General features: G+C 58.5%; 1 protein-coding gene across 2 annotated transcripts in view; it reads left to right on the top strand.

Moving 5' to 3' along the window:
• The window catches only part of BSN (bassoon presynaptic cytomatrix protein), an 87,086-nt gene that overhangs the window by 67,579 nt on the left and 2,139 nt on the right, over positions 1–17,368 (top strand). For both annotated transcript variants that reach the window (XM_079317002.1, XM_079317001.1), the window contains exons 4-7: positions 5,383–5,835; positions 6,811–13,452; positions 14,169–16,284; positions 16,588–17,324. In XM_079317002.1, the coding sequence (XP_079173128.1) occupies positions 5,383–5,835; positions 6,811–13,452; positions 14,169–16,284; positions 16,588–17,324 (9,948 nt within the window). The remainder of the gene's footprint in view (positions 1–5,382; positions 5,836–6,810; positions 13,453–14,168; positions 16,285–16,587; positions 17,325–17,368) is intronic.

Genomic DNA, 17,368 nt, shown 5'->3' with positions numbered 1-17,368 from the left:
GTGATTTTATGAGGTTCTTGTTAATTTGGATCTTGATTCAGATACCAGAAGTGTTTTCCATATTTTCCAGGCATCCATCTGTCACAGTGATGAGCCCTGCACAGTACTTGTCAGCAAATAAATGAAATATTCTGGTGAGATTCACTGCATTTAATCCTGGGATATTGAGATCTGGCTTGCAAGATACTTGTACCTCATGCTGCTTATCTTACTTTGTACAGACTTTTGTCCCAGTATTTTAACAGATACTGTTTTGATTGTGGAAAATAATGCTGTAGAGCATAAATAACTGGGCAGAGTCCCGGGGTGAAATTGTGGGGAGCAGTTTGTGTGGGGATAAAGACCATGGCTGAGCATCTTCCAGACATTGGAGAGGTTGAGCCAAGGGGCCTGGGGGCTGATGGGGATGGTGGGACTAGTAACCAGCAGCTAACTGGGAAGTTTCTGACACCACTGGCTCCCACCAAGCCTCTCAGACCTCCAAATCACAGAACAGAGGATTTATGTTTAACTGTGATGCTGAAACTCTCTGGATCCATCATTAAAAAAACCCAGCAGTGCTGGGGGAATTCAGCATTTAATTAACTTGCCAAGTGGTAACGTTGACCAGAATTATGCAGGAAGACTTCTATTTCAGTTAATTACAGTTTTGTTGTCGCCTGTTAGTAAATTAAAACAATTGCAGGGTAAGACCCGGTGGAGGTTGGCGAGCGTGGCTGTGGCCACCTGCCAGCCAGCTCTGGAGCTCTGGGGAGCTGGGCACACCCTCATCCCTGCAGCCCTCACTGCTGAGCCCCCCTGTCTCCCAGGAGCAGCCATGGGCACAACACTCACTGCCCTTCAGCAGAGCCGCCAGGAATTGTGGCCAAATCCAGCATCCCTGGATGCCGCTGGCACAAAAACTGGCATGGCCATTCCTGCTTGGATACAATGTCTTAAACCAGTATCTTAAACAAAGCTGCCTTCCCTCAGTCCCTCATGCCCTGTGCCCAGGGCTCTGTCCTGCCTCTTGTGACCCCACCAGCACTGATTGTCTCTCCAGAAACCCGCTTTTCTTTGACTCTTCTGCAAATCCCAGTTCTTTGGAGGCAAGGAAAGCAGAGAGCCTGAGGAATCAGGGCAGTGGCCCTCAAAGGCTGTAAGCTGATAACCAGCTGGCCTGGGCAGCCCCCAGCAGCCTCACCCCCCTGCCTCTGGTTGGCTTTGTTCCAGTATGCTCTGCCATGTGAGCACCTTTTCATTTCAGGTGGCATCTCGGGTGCACTTTGGTTTCATCCCTCTTCTCAATTATTGATGCTTTCCTCTGCCTGGAGCTTGCTCTGCATCCCAGCAGTGTTGTTCATCTTCCCTGTGTGCCACAGCCTTCATCAGTTCCAGCTCCCCATAACCTGTGTTCCACATGATTAAACCCCCCATGCCCACCAACACAGCAGTTCAGTGCCAAGCAAGGCCCCATCCCCATCCTGGTCAGGGCCAAGGTTTCCAGCATCTTTAAGTGTGCAGACTCAGACAGAAGCTGCCGTGCCATTGCCATAAGCTCCTTAGTCACTTTCCATGCCAACGAGGGGCACCCTGGCTGCCTGGGCATCCTGGCAAAGGTTTGGACATGTAAAGCACTAAATACAGCCTAATTATTATTATCTTTGTGGGATCCGATTAATCTCAATGGGGATTTACAAGCTGTTAGCAAAGCAGCCACTCCTCCAATGTTTGCATTTTTCTCAGGGGCAGCTTAATCCCCTTGGCCGTGTTCTCTGGGAAATGACTGAGGCCAGGTTATATGGAGGAGGAAACTCCTTCAGAGCCAGTGCCTCTGAGAGGGAGCAGAGGTGCTGTGGGATAACCAAACACCGAGCTGATAATGCTGCGGGAGAGGGACAGATCATCTGTCACCAGCAGAGTGTGGGGCACTGGCACAAGGCTGGGAGGTGCCACAGCTTCAGCATCCTCACAGACCCCCTGGGATTTAGCCCCCAAGTGTCAGTGCTGGGGTGGATGGGGCTGCAGAAATCTCTTAAAGATGGAACCAAGAGCTCAGAATGAATGGGAGGCATCCCACTGGCACGGGCAGCTTTGCTTGCTTCCACCTTCCCACAGCTGCCGTGGGCAGGATTTCTCTGTCCCTCACGTGTGTGTGGGAGCTGGGCAGCTCACAGCTGCTGCTGCTGGAGCGTTCACTGCAGCCAGTGCAAGCTGTGATGGCAAATGCTGTGCTGTGCTGGCTGCTGCAGCACAGTCTGTGCTCACACACAGATCCATGTGGATTGGCTGGGACAGGGATGGGGCTCTCACACAGCTCAGGAAAAATCCCTTCGCTACTTTCCTGCTATATCCTCGCAGCGATTTTCCACCAGAGTTCAGAGTGAAGTGCAGGGTGCAGGATTGTCAGCAGGGTCTCTTCAGCATGTAAGACCCCTGAGGTGCTGAAGGAAAAGCCAGTAAGAGAAAATGCAAACTCAGCATATGCCAGTCTCTCAATTTGATTGTCTCTGCGGCTTGGCTGGCATCTCTCACAGCTGGCAAAGCCCAAGGAGCCTCTCTGCCTGCCCCTCCTTGGTTCCTGTCTTCCCACTGTACCCAGGCCTTCCTGCCTGCTTTGAAAGATGAGGGGCATTTTAGAGTGGAGCTCCACAATATTTTTGGCAGAGCTATTTTTAACAGAGATTGTTCCCTTATCCACTTCCCATGGTCCCATGAAGAGTCGAGCTGTCACATCTACAAGAGCAGGATGGCAGGGTGAGCTGCTCAAACTGGGGCAGCTGCCAAGAGGAATGGCTGCAGAGCCACAGCTAGGAGGAACCTCAGGGAGGAGCCTCAGACCAACCTGCAGGGACATCAGATCATAGAATCATAGAGCCATTTGGGTTGGAAGGGACCTTCATCTCATTCCAACCCCTCTGCCATTGGCAGGGGCACATTGCACCAGACCAGGCTTCTCAAAGCCCCATCTGTGATCATGAACACTTCCAGGGATGGACATCCCCATGGAATAGATTAGTACTGTGTGGTTGTGGAGGAGCCCTAAGCTTCATGCTGATGAGATCACACCAGCAGTGACACATGCCTCTCCCCAGGCTCCTTGAATGGGACCTGATTGGCAGTCAGCATCTGCAGTTGGTACATGGTGGCCAGTGTTGGCCTTCCATGGTCTTTCAGGGCTTGAATTTTTCCCTGCAAGGACAAAAGCAGTTGTGCCCATCACATATGCTGAGCTCCCCAGTCACCTGGCAGGTTGGGATGTCATGAGGATATACAATGCCCCAATGAGGGAAGATGTAAAGGATCTGAGTGAGGCAGGCTGGCTAGTTCAAGGCAAGCTGATCTCCTCCAGCTCCTTCAGGACCATGCTGGGAGCTGGTGTGACGGTGTGTTAGATAAGTATGGGCAGGAGCTGAGCTGAGCCCATCCCACCCATCCCCTGAGTATCTTGCCCTCCCCTCACTGCCTGCATCAGGGAGGGAGCTCTGGCAAAGAAAAATGGGATTCCTGAATGACAAATGAAAGGTCCCGTATTTCCATGAGGCATGGTTTCAATTTGTGTCACACAATCACATTTCCTTCTGCAGTCTGGAATAATTACACAGCAGAGTGGGGCAAGCAGATCTGATTCAGAGGCACGGGAACGAGTTCTGAAATAAAAGAAGACAAATGCAATCATTAAGATACAATAGGCTGCACTTGCCCCTTAATTAGACTTTCTCTTTGATTAAGCAGTAATTAAATATTACTGTGCTGAAAGGGATTTTTTTAATGGCCTTCCAAACCCCTAATGTATTCTTAAGATGTTTGTGTGAGGAGCAGGGGCTGCTGCAGGGTGCTGGGTGTGGGAGGATGTTTTACACCTGCCCCTTTCCTGCAGGAGCAGCCCTCCTGCCTCTCTGCTCCCTGCAGAGCGTGGGGCTGGATGGCTGCTCCTGGGCTGGATTGCTGCAGGAATGAAGAGGTGTCCATGAGAAAGCCCTGCTGCTCCTGGCCACCACCAGCTGCAGGGCATTTCCAGTATCTCATCATGACCTGGAGACTCCTGGGGTGCAGATGACAAGGCTATCACAGTGCTGCTGTCACATAGGTATGGGATATGAGTCGTAGATTAGAACAATGGAATTTTTCAGGTTGGAAAAGACCCATAAGATCACACAGTCCAACTGTTATCCCAGCACTGTCAAGCCCATTGCTAAACTGTCCCTAAGCACCACATCTACACATCTTTTAAATCCCTCAGGGATGGTGACTCCACTGCTTCCCTGGGCAGCCTGTTCCAGTGCTTGACAACCCTTTCAGCGAAGAAATTTTTTCCTGATACTCAATCTAAACCTCCCCTAGCATAACCTGAGGCCTTTTCCTCAATGTCATTTTGATGAACCTCATTTTCTCCAGGCACACCATCACCTCTGGGGCCCCAGGGGACACGGCTGGCTCACAGCCATGGCCCCAGGCTGGTCCAACTGAAGACCAAGACCACCTCTCTGACAGCATGACAGCTCCTCAGGGCCAGCCACCCCTTGAGGTTGGCCACCCTGAGCTTTGGGAGCCATGGATCAGCAAAGGAAAAGTCTGGGAAAAGAACCTGGAGCATATTGTGCTGTTAGCAGCAAAACTGGAAAGATTTAAGATGCTGAAACATTTGAAACATCTAAAGGGAAGGAAATGTCAGGCCTCTATTCCTGGACATTCCTGGGTGGGTAAAAATAGCCCTTGGACGACCCAGGGGAGGAAAGTGCTTCTGATCTCTTAATGCAGAGCCCCTGCCTCAGCCCTGCAGGCTCTCTGCCACTCACAGCCCCGCTTGCCTCTGCTTTTTCCAGGCCATAAAACGACAGCTCTTGCTGAGAATTTCACTAGACGAGATTGTCTTGTTCTTTTCCTGCACAGCATGTACATTGGGTAATATCTTTGGGAAATTCTGGCGTACTTGTGTACCCAGTATTTTTGTTAACCTAGAAAAAAAGAGCTGTAAGTGCTATGATTATGCTATTAAACCTTTATTGTATCAAAGAAAACAAATCGGAGTGAGAGAGGAGCTGTATAGTGCTGAGAAGTGTTAAGCTACGGTAGTAATCTGCCTTTGATTGTTTAATTTCACTTAAATCTGAAATACCACAAGGCTGAAGAATGAAAGAGCTGGTGATGCTGGGGGATTGTGGAGCAGAGTGTGCAATCCCTATGCCACAGCCTTATCGGGACATCTCTGTGTTTTGGACAAGGGTAGGGATGTGGATGGTTTGCAGGGTACCTGCAATGTGCACGCCCGTCCACAGCCGGTTACTTGGTTTGGGTGAGCCGAGCCCTCTGCACTATTGCCAGGTGACCCACCAGCAGAGCTCCTGCTGGGGGTGAAGCTCCCAGAATTTCAACAGGACTTTTCCTTCCATTCTCTTGCAGAAGAACGAATGGCTGTGCTTGAACTGCCAAACTCAGCGGCTGCTCGAGGGCAGCCTGGGCGACCCCGCCCCGATGCCGCTGCCCACGGCAAAGCCGGCGCCCGGCGGCTCCCCGCGGCACCAGCCCCCCGGCACCGGGCAGCAGCAGAGAGCGCCCGCGCCCGCCGAGCCAGCGGCGCCCCCCGAGCAGCAGCCCTCGCCCGCCAGGAGCCTGCGGGCTGCCGAGCAGAGCAAGACCCCCAGCCCTGCCCCGGCCGACAAGAAGCCCCCGGCGCCAGCAGAAAAGAAGCCCCTGGTGCCGGCAGAGGAAAAGCCCCTGCCCAAAGCTGCCCTGGAGCCTTCCAGAGCTCCTGAGAGTGTCGCTCCGAGGGGGAAGAGTGTGACCTCCAAAGCAGAGGCAGAGAGCAAGGAGAGCCAGGCACTCCCCGAGGCGCCGCGGGCGAAGGAGCAGGAGGTGAGCTCTTAGGGTGCATCCTGAGCTTTGCCTCTATCAGGAACTGTGCCCACAAACTGGGAAGGACCTTCACAGGCTCCATGGCAGAATGCTGGTATTGGCCTTCTTTTTATTAGGATCACATAAATTCGGGCAAAATGTGATAGTTCAGGTCATGTCTGGCCTTTGGATTTCTTTTAAAATAATATAAGTATATTTAAAATAATATAAGGGTAGTTGGGATTTGTTGTCAAATGGAAAACTAATTTTCCAGCATTCCATGTTGCAGCAGTGGGTGTTTTTCAAGCTCTCCATTCCACCTTTTTGAAAATTCAAAACAATTTGAGGAAACATTTGGCTACCTTGGGATGGTGTTTCCCCACAAGCAACCATCCCAGCAGCATCCAGCAGAGCCCCCCATGGGGAGCACGTTCTACCAATGTCCCCACCAGCTGGAAATGTCTGCCTTCCTGAGTGCAGCTGAGTGCAGCCCCCAGAGAAGAAACCCCCAAAATCAAGTGGCCTGTGGTGCCTCTCTGCTGGCAGGGTGACAGGCCCTACCATCAGCACTGGGGCTGGATGTGATGGCACAGTCCTCATGGCTCAGAGACTGCCTACACTGCCTAGTTGTCAAGCCAATTAAAAGGGGCTGTTTATTTTTTCTGCCATCTAGCAAGGATCCTGGGGCCAGCCTTGCTTTTGAAGGGTGCCTGAGGGCCCAGTTTTTCAAATGTATTTAATAGTCCCCCAATGTCTTTATGCCTGAGGTCATTTGCTGTACCATCTCCTGCTTGCAGCCCACCCTCTCACCTGCCTTTGTTAGCACAGACAAGTTGCTGACATGTCACTGAACTGGGGGACACAGGGTGCCCGCCAGCCTTTGCTTGGGGCTGGCTCCCAGTGGTATTCAGACTTTTTGTGTGCTCCTTAGGAGATGGTCTGGGGGAAGTAGGAGCAGCAGCCTAGATCTGACTCTGTGTTCTCCCTTGCCTGCAGGATAGCAGCAAGCCTTACCCCCCGGACCTGTCCCGCAGCCCCCAGAGCCTCAGCGACACCGGCTACTCCTCCGACGGCATCTCCAGCTCACAGAGCGAGATCACCGGCCTGGTGCAGCAGGAGGAGGAGAAGCTGAGCAGCACTGGGCTGGCTGGGCAGAGCCCCCCCAGCCCCTCCGAGCTCACCAAGCTGGAGAGCAGCATGCGGCCTCTCCTGGAAGGCCGGGGCACACCAACAGAGTCCCCTGAGCGCAGCAAGAGCCGCACAGAGCCACAGGAGGACCAGCGGCAACAGCAGCGGCCACGGTACCTCTCCATCACTCCTGAAGCCTTTGACTCAGATGAGGAGCTGGAGGACATCCTGGAGGAGGATGAGGAGTGGGACAACCAGCGGGAGCGTCGGGAGAGTGCGGAGTCCTCAGATGAGTTTGGCAGCAAGCTGCGGCATGACTACGTGGAGGACAGCAGCGAGGGGGGCTTCTCTCCAGTGCCCCCTCGGAGCAAGGGCCAGGAGGCAGAGGTGACCGATGAGGAGTTCATGCGGAGACAGATCCTGGAGATGAGTGCTGAGGAAGACAACCTCGAGGAGGAGGAGGAAGGCTACGGGCGCACCAAGTACAGCATCACCAAAGCTGGGCAGAAGACCGAGGCAGAGAAGGGCAAAGAGCCAGCGCTGGCCAAGAGGCGCCTGCCACATGGTGCCAGCAGCATGTACACAGAGGACAGCAAGGAGGTGGAGGCAGTGGAGGGTGATGACTTGAGCACGGCCCAGGGTGGGCTGCGGCGATTCAAGACCATCGAGCTAAACAGCACAACTGGCTATGGCCGGGAGATGGAGATTGGCCAGGAACCAGATACCAGTGCGGACCGGGAGCCTGAGCTGGAGATGGAGAGCCTGACAGGCTCCCCTGAGGAGCGCTCAAGGGGTGAGTACTCCTCCACCCTGCCAGCCACAACACCCAGCTATACCTCGGGCACCTCACCCACCTCCATCTCCTCGCTGGAGGAGGACAGCGACAGCAGCCCCAGCCGCCGGCAGCGGCTGGAGGAGGTGAAGCAGCAGAGGAAGGCTCGGCATCGCTCACACGGCCCCTTGCTGCCCACCATTGAGGATTCATCTGAGGAGGAGGAGATGCGGGAGGAAGAGGAGCTCCTGCGGGAACAGGAGAAGATGCGGGAGGTGGAGCAGCAGCGCATCCGGAGCACAGCGCGCAAGACCAAGCGTGACAAGGAGGAGCTGAGGGCCCAGCGGAGGAGGGAGCGCTCCAAAACCCCCCCCAGCAATCTCTCACCCATCGAGGACGCCTCCCCCACAGAGGAGCTGCGACAGGCGGCAGAGATGGAGGAGCTGCACCGCTCCTCCTGCTCCGAGTACTCGCCTTCCATTGACTCAGAAGCAGAGAGCTTTGACGCTGTGGCCTCCAAGCTGTACAAGTCTGGCAGCGAATACAACCTGCCCACTTTCATGTCACTGTACTCACCGACAGAGAAGGTGGAGAGTGGTGCCAGCCAGCCCACCAGCAAGCCCCTGAAAAGCGCCGAGGAAGCCTATGAGGAGATGATGAGGAAGGCAGAGATGATGCAGAAGCAGCAGGTGCAGCAAGCCCAGCCTGCCTTTTCCTCCAGCAGCACCTACCAGCAGGTTGGCTACCGCAGTACTGAGGACCAGAATGGCTTTGACTACCAATATGGTGAGGAATACCGGTACGACAGTGGCCTCACGCGCTCCTCCCAGCCCGACTATCCCAGTGCCCTGCCGAAGGCAGGAGCAGTGTACGAGGAGATCCTGCAGACCTCCCAGAGCATCTCCAGGATGCACCAGTCCTCTTCCTTTGACCTGGCCTTCAAGCAGGGTGAGAAGGTGAAGGGACAAGAGGAGGCGTACCAGGAGAAGCGCTTCCTCAATGCCGAGAGCGCCTATGCTGACCTGCTGAAGCAGAATGGTGGCCCGCTCACCCCCGGCACAAGCCCCACACAGCTCTCTGCTCCTGTCTCCTTCGCCAGCTCCGACAGCAGCACTGGCAAGACCATTCCCGATGTCCGGGTCACTCAGCATTTTGCAAAAGAGGGACAAGACCTAGCCAAGCTCCAGAGTGCTGCGGCAGCACCCAGCCCAGTATCCAAGGCTACCACCACTCCTTATGCTTACAGCAAAGGCACCAGCACGGTGACAACAGCAGCAGGCAGCCCTGGGATTGTGCTGCAGAGCTACAGCTCACCAAGTCCAGAGGCCCCATCCATAGCTGGGAGAAGCTACACTCCATCAAAGAGCACTGTCAGCTATGGCTCACAGACTGAGGACACCACCAGAACCAGGACAGTGGAGATCAGTGTGCAGACAGCCAGGGAGAAGACCCCAGCCGTGAGTGACAGCAAGCCCACACTGCCCAAGACATACACCTTCTTCAAGAGCTCCAGCCCTCCACTCTCACCCACCTCACCCACACAGAGTCCCACCCGCACCACAAAGGCCACAGCAGAGTTTTCCACTCAGACACAGAGCCCAGTCCTCTCCTATGAGGGTCCTGCTGCTGCTGGCCCGGACACCTCTTCCCCCATGGTGGCGCAGGGGACGCAGACACCGCACCAGGCGGGCTCGCCACGCCTGACCCGGCAGGCCTCCTCACAGGACTCCCCCTTCATGGTGATCACACTGGCGGCCGATGCAGCCAGCCAAACCAAGCCAGTCAGCTCTGGAGCCTTGACATCTCCCACTTCATCCCCCACCAAGCCAAGCCGGCAGCTGCTGGCACATGGTTACACCCAGACACCGGAGCCAGAGCAGCCAACAGGTGCCTACATCAGGGCACAGCCAGTGAAGGACCACGCCCAGAAAACACCTGCCGTGACTTCAGCTGCTGATGGCATCACAGGGCTGTACAGCTGGGGAGCACTCCCTGCAGAAAACATCTCCCTCTGCCGCATCTCCTCCATCCCTGGCACGTCCCGGGTGGAGCCAGGGCCCAAGGTGCCAACCAGCAATGCTGTGGACTTACGGACCGCATTGAAGTCTGCCCCCATCATCATAACAGACCAAGGCATGGATCTCACGTCCTTGGCCACTGAGGCCAGGAAGTACTGCCTGACCCTGGACCACATCCCCAACCGGCAGTCCACGGCCATCCAGCCTTTGATCATCAACCTCAATGCCCAGGAGCAGCCCCACGCTATCATCGCAGCAGCCACCACTGCCAGCCTGGCCATTGCCTCTCCCATGATTCTCTCACAGTCCAAGCAACCTGTGGTCTATGGAGACCCTTTCCAGAGCCGTGTGGATTTTGGGCAGGGGGCCGGGAGCCCAGTGTGCTTGGCGCAGGTGAAGCAGGTGGAGCAGGGTGTCCAGACAGCCACTGTCAGAGCCGGTGGGGTGGCCAGTGGCAAGCCCGAGCCCACTGCTGCCCCCCAGACCAAATTTGCAAGGTACGGCATGCCGGGCCAGATGGCAAAGAAGGACGTGCTCCTCACACAGACCGGTGGGGCACAGAATGCCAGCGGCCTCCCACAGTCCTTCCCACCAGAGCCAGGATCGGAGGTGTACCGAGCAGTGCCAGTAGAGCTGAAGAGCCAGAGCCCTCTCCTTGCCATGGGCGGCAAGAAATCCCAGGTGATGATGGTGCATATGGAGGAGGCTGCAACAGGCCCAGTGACCAAAGTGCTGAAGGAAGAGGTGCCAGCCAATGTCCTGGACCTCACGGGCGTGAAACCAGAGAGCCAGGTGGCCTGCTGTGACATGGTCTACAAGTTCCCCTTTGGTGGCAGCTGCACAGGTGCTTTCAACCCCACCTCCAAGATGCCAGAGAAGAAAACCGGGGAGGCAGCAGTGGTGCCTGGTCGGAAAGCTGGTGGACCAATATATGGCAGCAGAGAGCCAGAGCTGCCAGAGACCTTCCCTTACCGGGAGCAGCCAGCCCCAGCACCTGCGCTCTATGAGGAACAGAAGTTTTACCCAGCCAGCGCCTTCGGACGTCTCTACTCTTCCATGTCAGATACAAACCTCTCCGAAATCGGGATGGGCTACTACCACACAAAGGGGGACCAGCCCTTCCCTGGCCCAGCAGGTGATGCTGCTGTGGACCTCAGCACCATGAAGCACTCCTACAGTGTGGGCTTTGCTGAGGGGGGTTACCTGGGCCAGGGGCTACAGTACGGCTCTTTTTCTGACCTCCGACAACCGGGAGAGATGCTGAGCCATCCCTTCCCCATGCGGAGGTACAGCTCAGCCTCCAACATCTACTCTGACTACCGTTTCTCACACCGAGGGGACCTGGCCAGTTTCCAGGAGTCCAGCCTGGCCCACTACAGTGCCACCACGGCGCGTGAGATCAGCCGCATGTGTGCTGCCCTCAATTCCATGGACCAGTATGGGGGCCGGCATGCCAACGGCCCTGATGTGCTGCCTTACGGCCCCAGCACTGGGCAGGGGGGCACAGGGGGTCTGGCAGCTCAGCAGCAGGGCCCTGTACCCCCCAAACCCAGTGGGATGTACAACCCCACCTTCCCTGAGGGAAGGCAGGGCTTCAGCAACCTGGCACAGTACAATGTTCCTGGAGTCCGCCTGGGCACCATCCGGCAAATGCTTCCCTCCACTGCAACCGTGCGGGCTGCAGACGGCATGATCTACTCCACCATCAACACCCCCATCGCCTCCACACTGCCCATCACCACCCAGCCGGCCTCGGTGCTGCGGCCCATGCTGCGGGGGATGTATAGACCCTATGGCCCAGGTGGTGTGGCAGCAGTCCCACTGGCCAGCTTGGCCAGGCTGCCAGTTGTCACCCCCCGTGTCCCGCTTGCAGCACAGGGCCTCTACCGCTTCCCAGCCCCGAGCCGGCCGGCCCCAGCAGCCTCGATGATGGAGACACCCGTCTACCTGGGGAAGCCCGTCACCAGCACAGCACCGGCAGCGGTGGGTGCTGCTCCCGCTGCCAAAGCGCCTGCTGTCCCCGCTGCCCCTGCCGCGCCTGCCACTGGCTTGCAGAGAGCAGAACCACCACCAGCTGCTCCCCGAGCAGAGGCACCAGCAGCACCAGCAGCCCCCAAGGAGAGTGGGCCAGTGCCACCAGCGCCCAAGCCACCACTGGATGGAGCTCAGCGGGAGGAGCGGGAGCGGGAAGAGGAGCGTCAGCGCAAGCAGCAGGAGCACGTGCTGCAGCTGGAGCGGGAGCGTGTGGAGCTGGAGAAGCTGCGGCAGCTGCGGCTGCAGGAGGAGCTGGAGCGGGAGCGCGCAGAGCTGCAGCGGCACCGCGAGAAGGAGCAGCTGCTGGTGCAGCGGGAGCTGCAGGAGCTGCAGTGCATCAAGCAGCAGGTACTGCAGCAGCAGCAGGAGGAGCGGCACGCACAGCTGGCGCTGCAACGGGAGCAGCTCGCCCAGCAGCGCCTCCAGCTCGAGCACATCCACCAGCTGCAGCACCAGCTGCAGCAGCAGCTGGAGGAGCAGAAGCGGCAGAAGACCATCTTCCCCACTCCTGTGGAGCCCACTGCCCGCCCACCCGAGGGGCCCGCTGAGGCACCGCGGGTGATGCCGCACAATGGGCAGGCGTGGCCCCCGCCGGGCCAGACACCTCCAGAGGGACCCGCCGGTCCCCGCTACCCCATGCCACAGCGGCCACTCAGCAGCTCGGCCTCAGACATGTCACTTCAAGTTGAGGAGTCCTGGGAGCCCAGCCGGGGCATCAAGAAGAGGAACTCGATGCCACGGCTGAGGGATGCCTACGAGAAGGAGACCTTTGCGGCACGGAAGATGGCAGACAGCAGCGTGCAGACGGATGAGGAAGATGGCGAGGAGCGGTTCATGCTGTCGCGGCGGCGACGGACGCGGCGCAGCGCCGACTGCAGCGTACAGACGGACGAGGAGGACAGCGGGGAGTGGGAGCAGCCTGTGCGCCGCCGGCGCTCCAGGGCCTCGCGGCACGCTGAGGCCAGCACCGAGGGCAAGGCGGACGGGGCAGCCCGCACAGCCAGCGTGGGCATCCAGACCATCAGCGACTGCTCGGTGCAGACAGAGCCCGACCAGCTCCTCCGCGTCTCCCCCTCTATTCACATCACCACCCATGATCCCCGAGTGGAGATCGTGAAGTACATCTCAGCCCCAGAGAAGACGCAGCGGGGTGAGAGCCTGGCCTGCCAGACAGAACCAGAGCCAGCTCCCCAGCCTGGTGTCGTGGTTCCCCAGCTGACAGTGCCCACCACCATCCCGCCCTACTCCACCAACCTCCAGATAGTAAGCACAGGCCCTCTGGACCCCCACACTGTCCGGCAGCAAACTCTGGGCAAGTTTGAGAAGAAGAAGCCAGATCCCCTGGAAATCGGTTACCAGTCCCATCTGCCGGCCGAATCCCTCTCCCAGCTGGTGACTCGCCAGCCACCCCGCTCTCCCCAGGTCCTGTACTCACCCGTCTCCCCCTTGTCCCCCCATCGCCTCCTGGAGTCCTCCTTTGCCACCAGCGAGCGGCTGAACAAGGCCCACGTCCCCCCACAGAAGCACTTCACCACCGACTTAGCCCAGCGCCAGCAGACGCTGCCACGCCCCATCAAGACCATGCAGCGCTCCCTGTCTGACCCCAAGCCCATCAGCCCCACCTCTGAGGAGGCCAGCAAGGACAGGTTCTCCCTCTACCAACACCCACTGCTCCCCAGCTCACAGGTAGGTCACCACAGGGAACAACCTTACCCCAGGGAACAACCCCAGGAGGCACCTTGGGATGTTTCAGTTTCATTAGCACTGTGGCAATTAATATTTCAAAAGGCCAGCTCCCTGTGGTGGCTGATGGCAGCCACAGACGTGCATGCCAATACCAGCAGCTGGAGGGAGGCCCTGGAGGTCCATTGGCTGCATGACCCTGTCAGCAGGCAGGAGATGCTGCGGGTTGGCAGCATCAGGACTGTCTCCTGCTCTAGATGGGTCCCCCTTTTCTCTTGAGGAGCCATGCAAAGCTCCATTTAGGATTGTGGTGGTTCCCCGAGGTTGCCTTAGGCAGCTGAGTCCCCAGCCAAGAAGTCCCAGGGCAATTCCTGGGGCAGAAGCACCCACCGGCAGTCCCCCGAGTGGCTCTGCCAAGTGCCCACGGTCAGAAAGCATTTTTTGCAGCAGAGGGTATGCACGTGGCCAGCTCAGCTCTTGGCCGGCTGCCACCCCCGGTAATTACTCACGGAAAGCGCCCTGCCTGTTACTTCCATCCTATTTATTGCGCTTTTACATAAACGTTGCTTTCTCAGTGCATGGGGGAACACGTGCACAGCGGGATGCTCACCCCAGCACTTAGGACATGGGAGGACCATGGCAATGCTTGGGAGGGCATGGGTGGGATGTGGGGAGGACACCCACCTGCCCCCCTGACCTGATGTCACTTGGCTTTGCAGGTGGGGGGGCTGCAGTCCAGCTCTCTGGCACGCAAGGTGAAGCGGACACTGCCCAGCCCGCCACCTGAGGAGCCCCACGTGCCCCTGGCGAGCCCAGCTGCCTCCCAGCTCTACCTGAGCAGCCTGGCTCCCAAGGCCACCGCGCCTGTCACCAAGGCCAGCCTGCTGAAGGAGCTGGACCGTGACCTGAGGCTGGTGGAGCACGAGGCCACCAAGCTGCGGAAGAAGCAGGCGGAGCTGGACGAGGAGGAGAAGGAGATCGATGCAAAGCTGAAGTACCTGGAGCTCGGAATCACCCAGCGCAAGGAGTCGCTGCTGAAGGATCGGGTTGGTGGGCGGGACCACCCCTACCTGCGCTACCCCGGGGATCGCCGCGACTACCTGTCGGACAGCGAGCTGCACAGCCTGCGCCTCGCTGCCTATGACAGCGCCGGCCTGCGCCCTGCCGGGCAGTACCCCGACTACACCGCCGCCGCCGCCGCCTCCTACGGCGCCTACCCGTACCCTGCCCCGCAGGGCCCCGCCGCCTTCCCGCCGCCACGCCTGCAGCACCCGCAGTATCCCACAGCCAGCACCTCGCAGGATGGCTTGCCTGCAGCTCCACTACCCACCTTCACCTCGCCCGGTGGCTTCTCAGCCCCTGGCACCGCATACCCAGAGCTGGGCACCCCAGCCCAGCCAGGCTTCCAGCCACAAAACCCCTACCAAACCCCGAGCGCCTTTGCTGGGGCAGCCACCGTGCCGGCGGCACAGCCCACCCTCTACCAGAGCCCAGCAGACATAGCTGGTGGGCACCAGAAGCCACGGCAGACCTCTCTGGCTGACCTAGAACAGAAGATCCCCACCAACTACGAGGTCATAGGTGCAGCCACCAGCTCCTCTGCCGCGCCTGATGTCACCTTCAGCACTGCACCAGCGAGCGGTGGCTATGAGCAGTACAAGGCATCTGAGACCCGGCCAGCTGAGAGAACCAGCACGGCACCGGGCCCCTCAGCCAGCTACTCTTCTGAGTCCCTCTACACCAGTCTGGAGCAGAACATCCCCCGTAACTATGTGATGATTGAGGACATCAGTGAGCTCACCAAGGAGAGTCCAGCAGTGGATGGGCAGAAAGCAGAGCCGGTGGGCACAAGCACCGATAGCCGCCACAGCAGAGAGAAGAGTGATCTGGGGGACACCGAGAGCTCCAGCCGTCCCTGCTGCTACACCAAAGCCGAGGAGGAGTCTGAGGAGGACATCTATGATCACCATGGCCCTGACCATCGTGGGAAGAACAGCTACTACAGGGGCACAGAAAGCAATGGCAGGGTGTCCGGGAGCTCCACCAGCTCAAGCTACTACTATGGGGACAGTGAGTACCGGCACTCCTCACGGATGGACAAGCACAGCTCTGGCACACCACTACCGAAGCATTCATCCAAGAACCTGGCACCTGCCGTCATCTCCTCCAAGCGCAGCAAGCACAGGAAGCAGGGCATGGAGCAGAAGATCTCCAAGTTCTCCCCCATTGAAGAAGCCAAAGATGTGGAGTCAGACCTGGCCTCTTATTCAACAACCACCTCGATTGGCAGCAGCAATGTGGCCTCCAGGGCCAAGAAGATGCAAGATGAGATCACCTATGGCCTGAAGAAGAATGTCTATGAGCAGCAGAAGTACTACGGTGTCTCCAGCCGGGATCTGGTGGATGAGGAGGAGCGAGTTTACTCTTCCAGCAGCAGAATCCGCTCCTCTGGCTATGGGGTGGAAAAGCCCTCCAGCCGGGAGATGGGTGGTCGGAGCAAGTCCTATGAGCGGGAGAGCATGGAGCGCTCCCAGAAAGTCAGCTCCAAGCCCTCATCCCTCAGCATGAGCCAGAGCCGTGGGCGGGCGCCCATGCGCTCGCAGCCCTCGGAGGAGGAAAGCCCCGTCAGCCCCATGGGAAAGTCAATGGGGGGGTCACGTACTGCGGGAGGGCCGGGCCCCCAGTCAATGGGGGACCCCTGCTCCCAGTTCTGCTCCAGCCACTCGTTGCCTGATGTGCAAAAGCACATCAAAGACGTGCCAAGGAGTCACTCGTACAAGCACGAGGAGGGCTACGGCATGGATGATGCCCATTGCGTTGTCTCGGACAGCGAAGGTAACAGCTCCCCGTGGTGACCACCCCAGAGCATGGCACTTCCCCGGAGCATGCCCGTCTGCTCGTACGCAGAGACACTCTCACCGCCTCAGTTTGCTTGACACGTGCCTTCCTCCCCCTGCCCTGGGTGTTCGGTGTTAGCCGGTCCTGCACGGTGCCCTGCTGCGCCGCGTCCCGTCCCCACCGGCACGTGCTGTCCCCTGCGCGCGTGCCCGCTGCTTACCCCTCCCACTTCATTGCATGGCTTCCACCCGCGCAGCCTCGAGCGAGAGATTGACTGTGGTTTGTTTTTGGTTTCCGAAGCCTATCATTTGGGTCAGGAGGAGACAGACTGGTTTGATAAGCCCAGGGAGGCGCGGGCAGAGAGGGTCAGGCACTACAGTGGCCACTCTTCCTCGCAGAAGAGACCCCCAGTTAAGCACACCTACCACGATTATGACGAGCCCCCCGATGAAGACCCGTGGCAGCACGACGACTACCCCCAGCACCGCGAGCACCGGCACCACAGGGAGTATGACCGCCATTCTGGCTCCTCCCGGCACACCAGCGACGAGCCCCCACGCCGCTCATCAAAGCAGCACCCGCGAGAATCTGGCCGCCATGAGCCCCGTGGCCATGGGCCTTCAGCCGGCCCCAAGAAGGCGCAGCAGCCCGAGTCCCGCGCGCCGTACGGCCCCAGCTCCGCTGATTACGCCCCGTCATCCCGCCCCGCTGCTCACCACCATGGCGCTGAGACCCCCAAGGCACAGAAACCTTCTCAGCCACATGGGTCAGCCACGCCAGCCCCGAAGCCGGAGCCCCTGGCACACCCACAGCAGCCGGCGGCCAGGCAGCAGCAGGCAGGGCAGCCGGCAGCGCGGCAGCAGCCGGCAGCACGCCAGGCTGCCCAGCCGGCAAGCTCGGCACAGCCTGAGACCAGGGGCAGGACACCGGGACCCGCCTCATCCCGGCCACCGCAGCAGCAGCCAGGGCCAGCCCAGGCAGCAGGGAAGGCACCAACCACACTCCATGCACAGCCCGGTGGACACCCAGCACCGGCAGTAAGTACACACTTAGCTGGCGAGGCTGCATCCTAATCACACAG

Source organism: Erithacus rubecula (genome assembly GCF_903797595.1).
Source record: "Erithacus rubecula genome assembly, chromosome: 13".
Lineage (NCBI taxonomy): Eukaryota > Metazoa > Chordata > Aves > Passeriformes > Muscicapidae > Erithacus > Erithacus rubecula.
The sequence above is the reverse complement of the archived record's forward strand: the minus strand, read 5'-3'. Positions and strand labels throughout refer to the sequence as shown.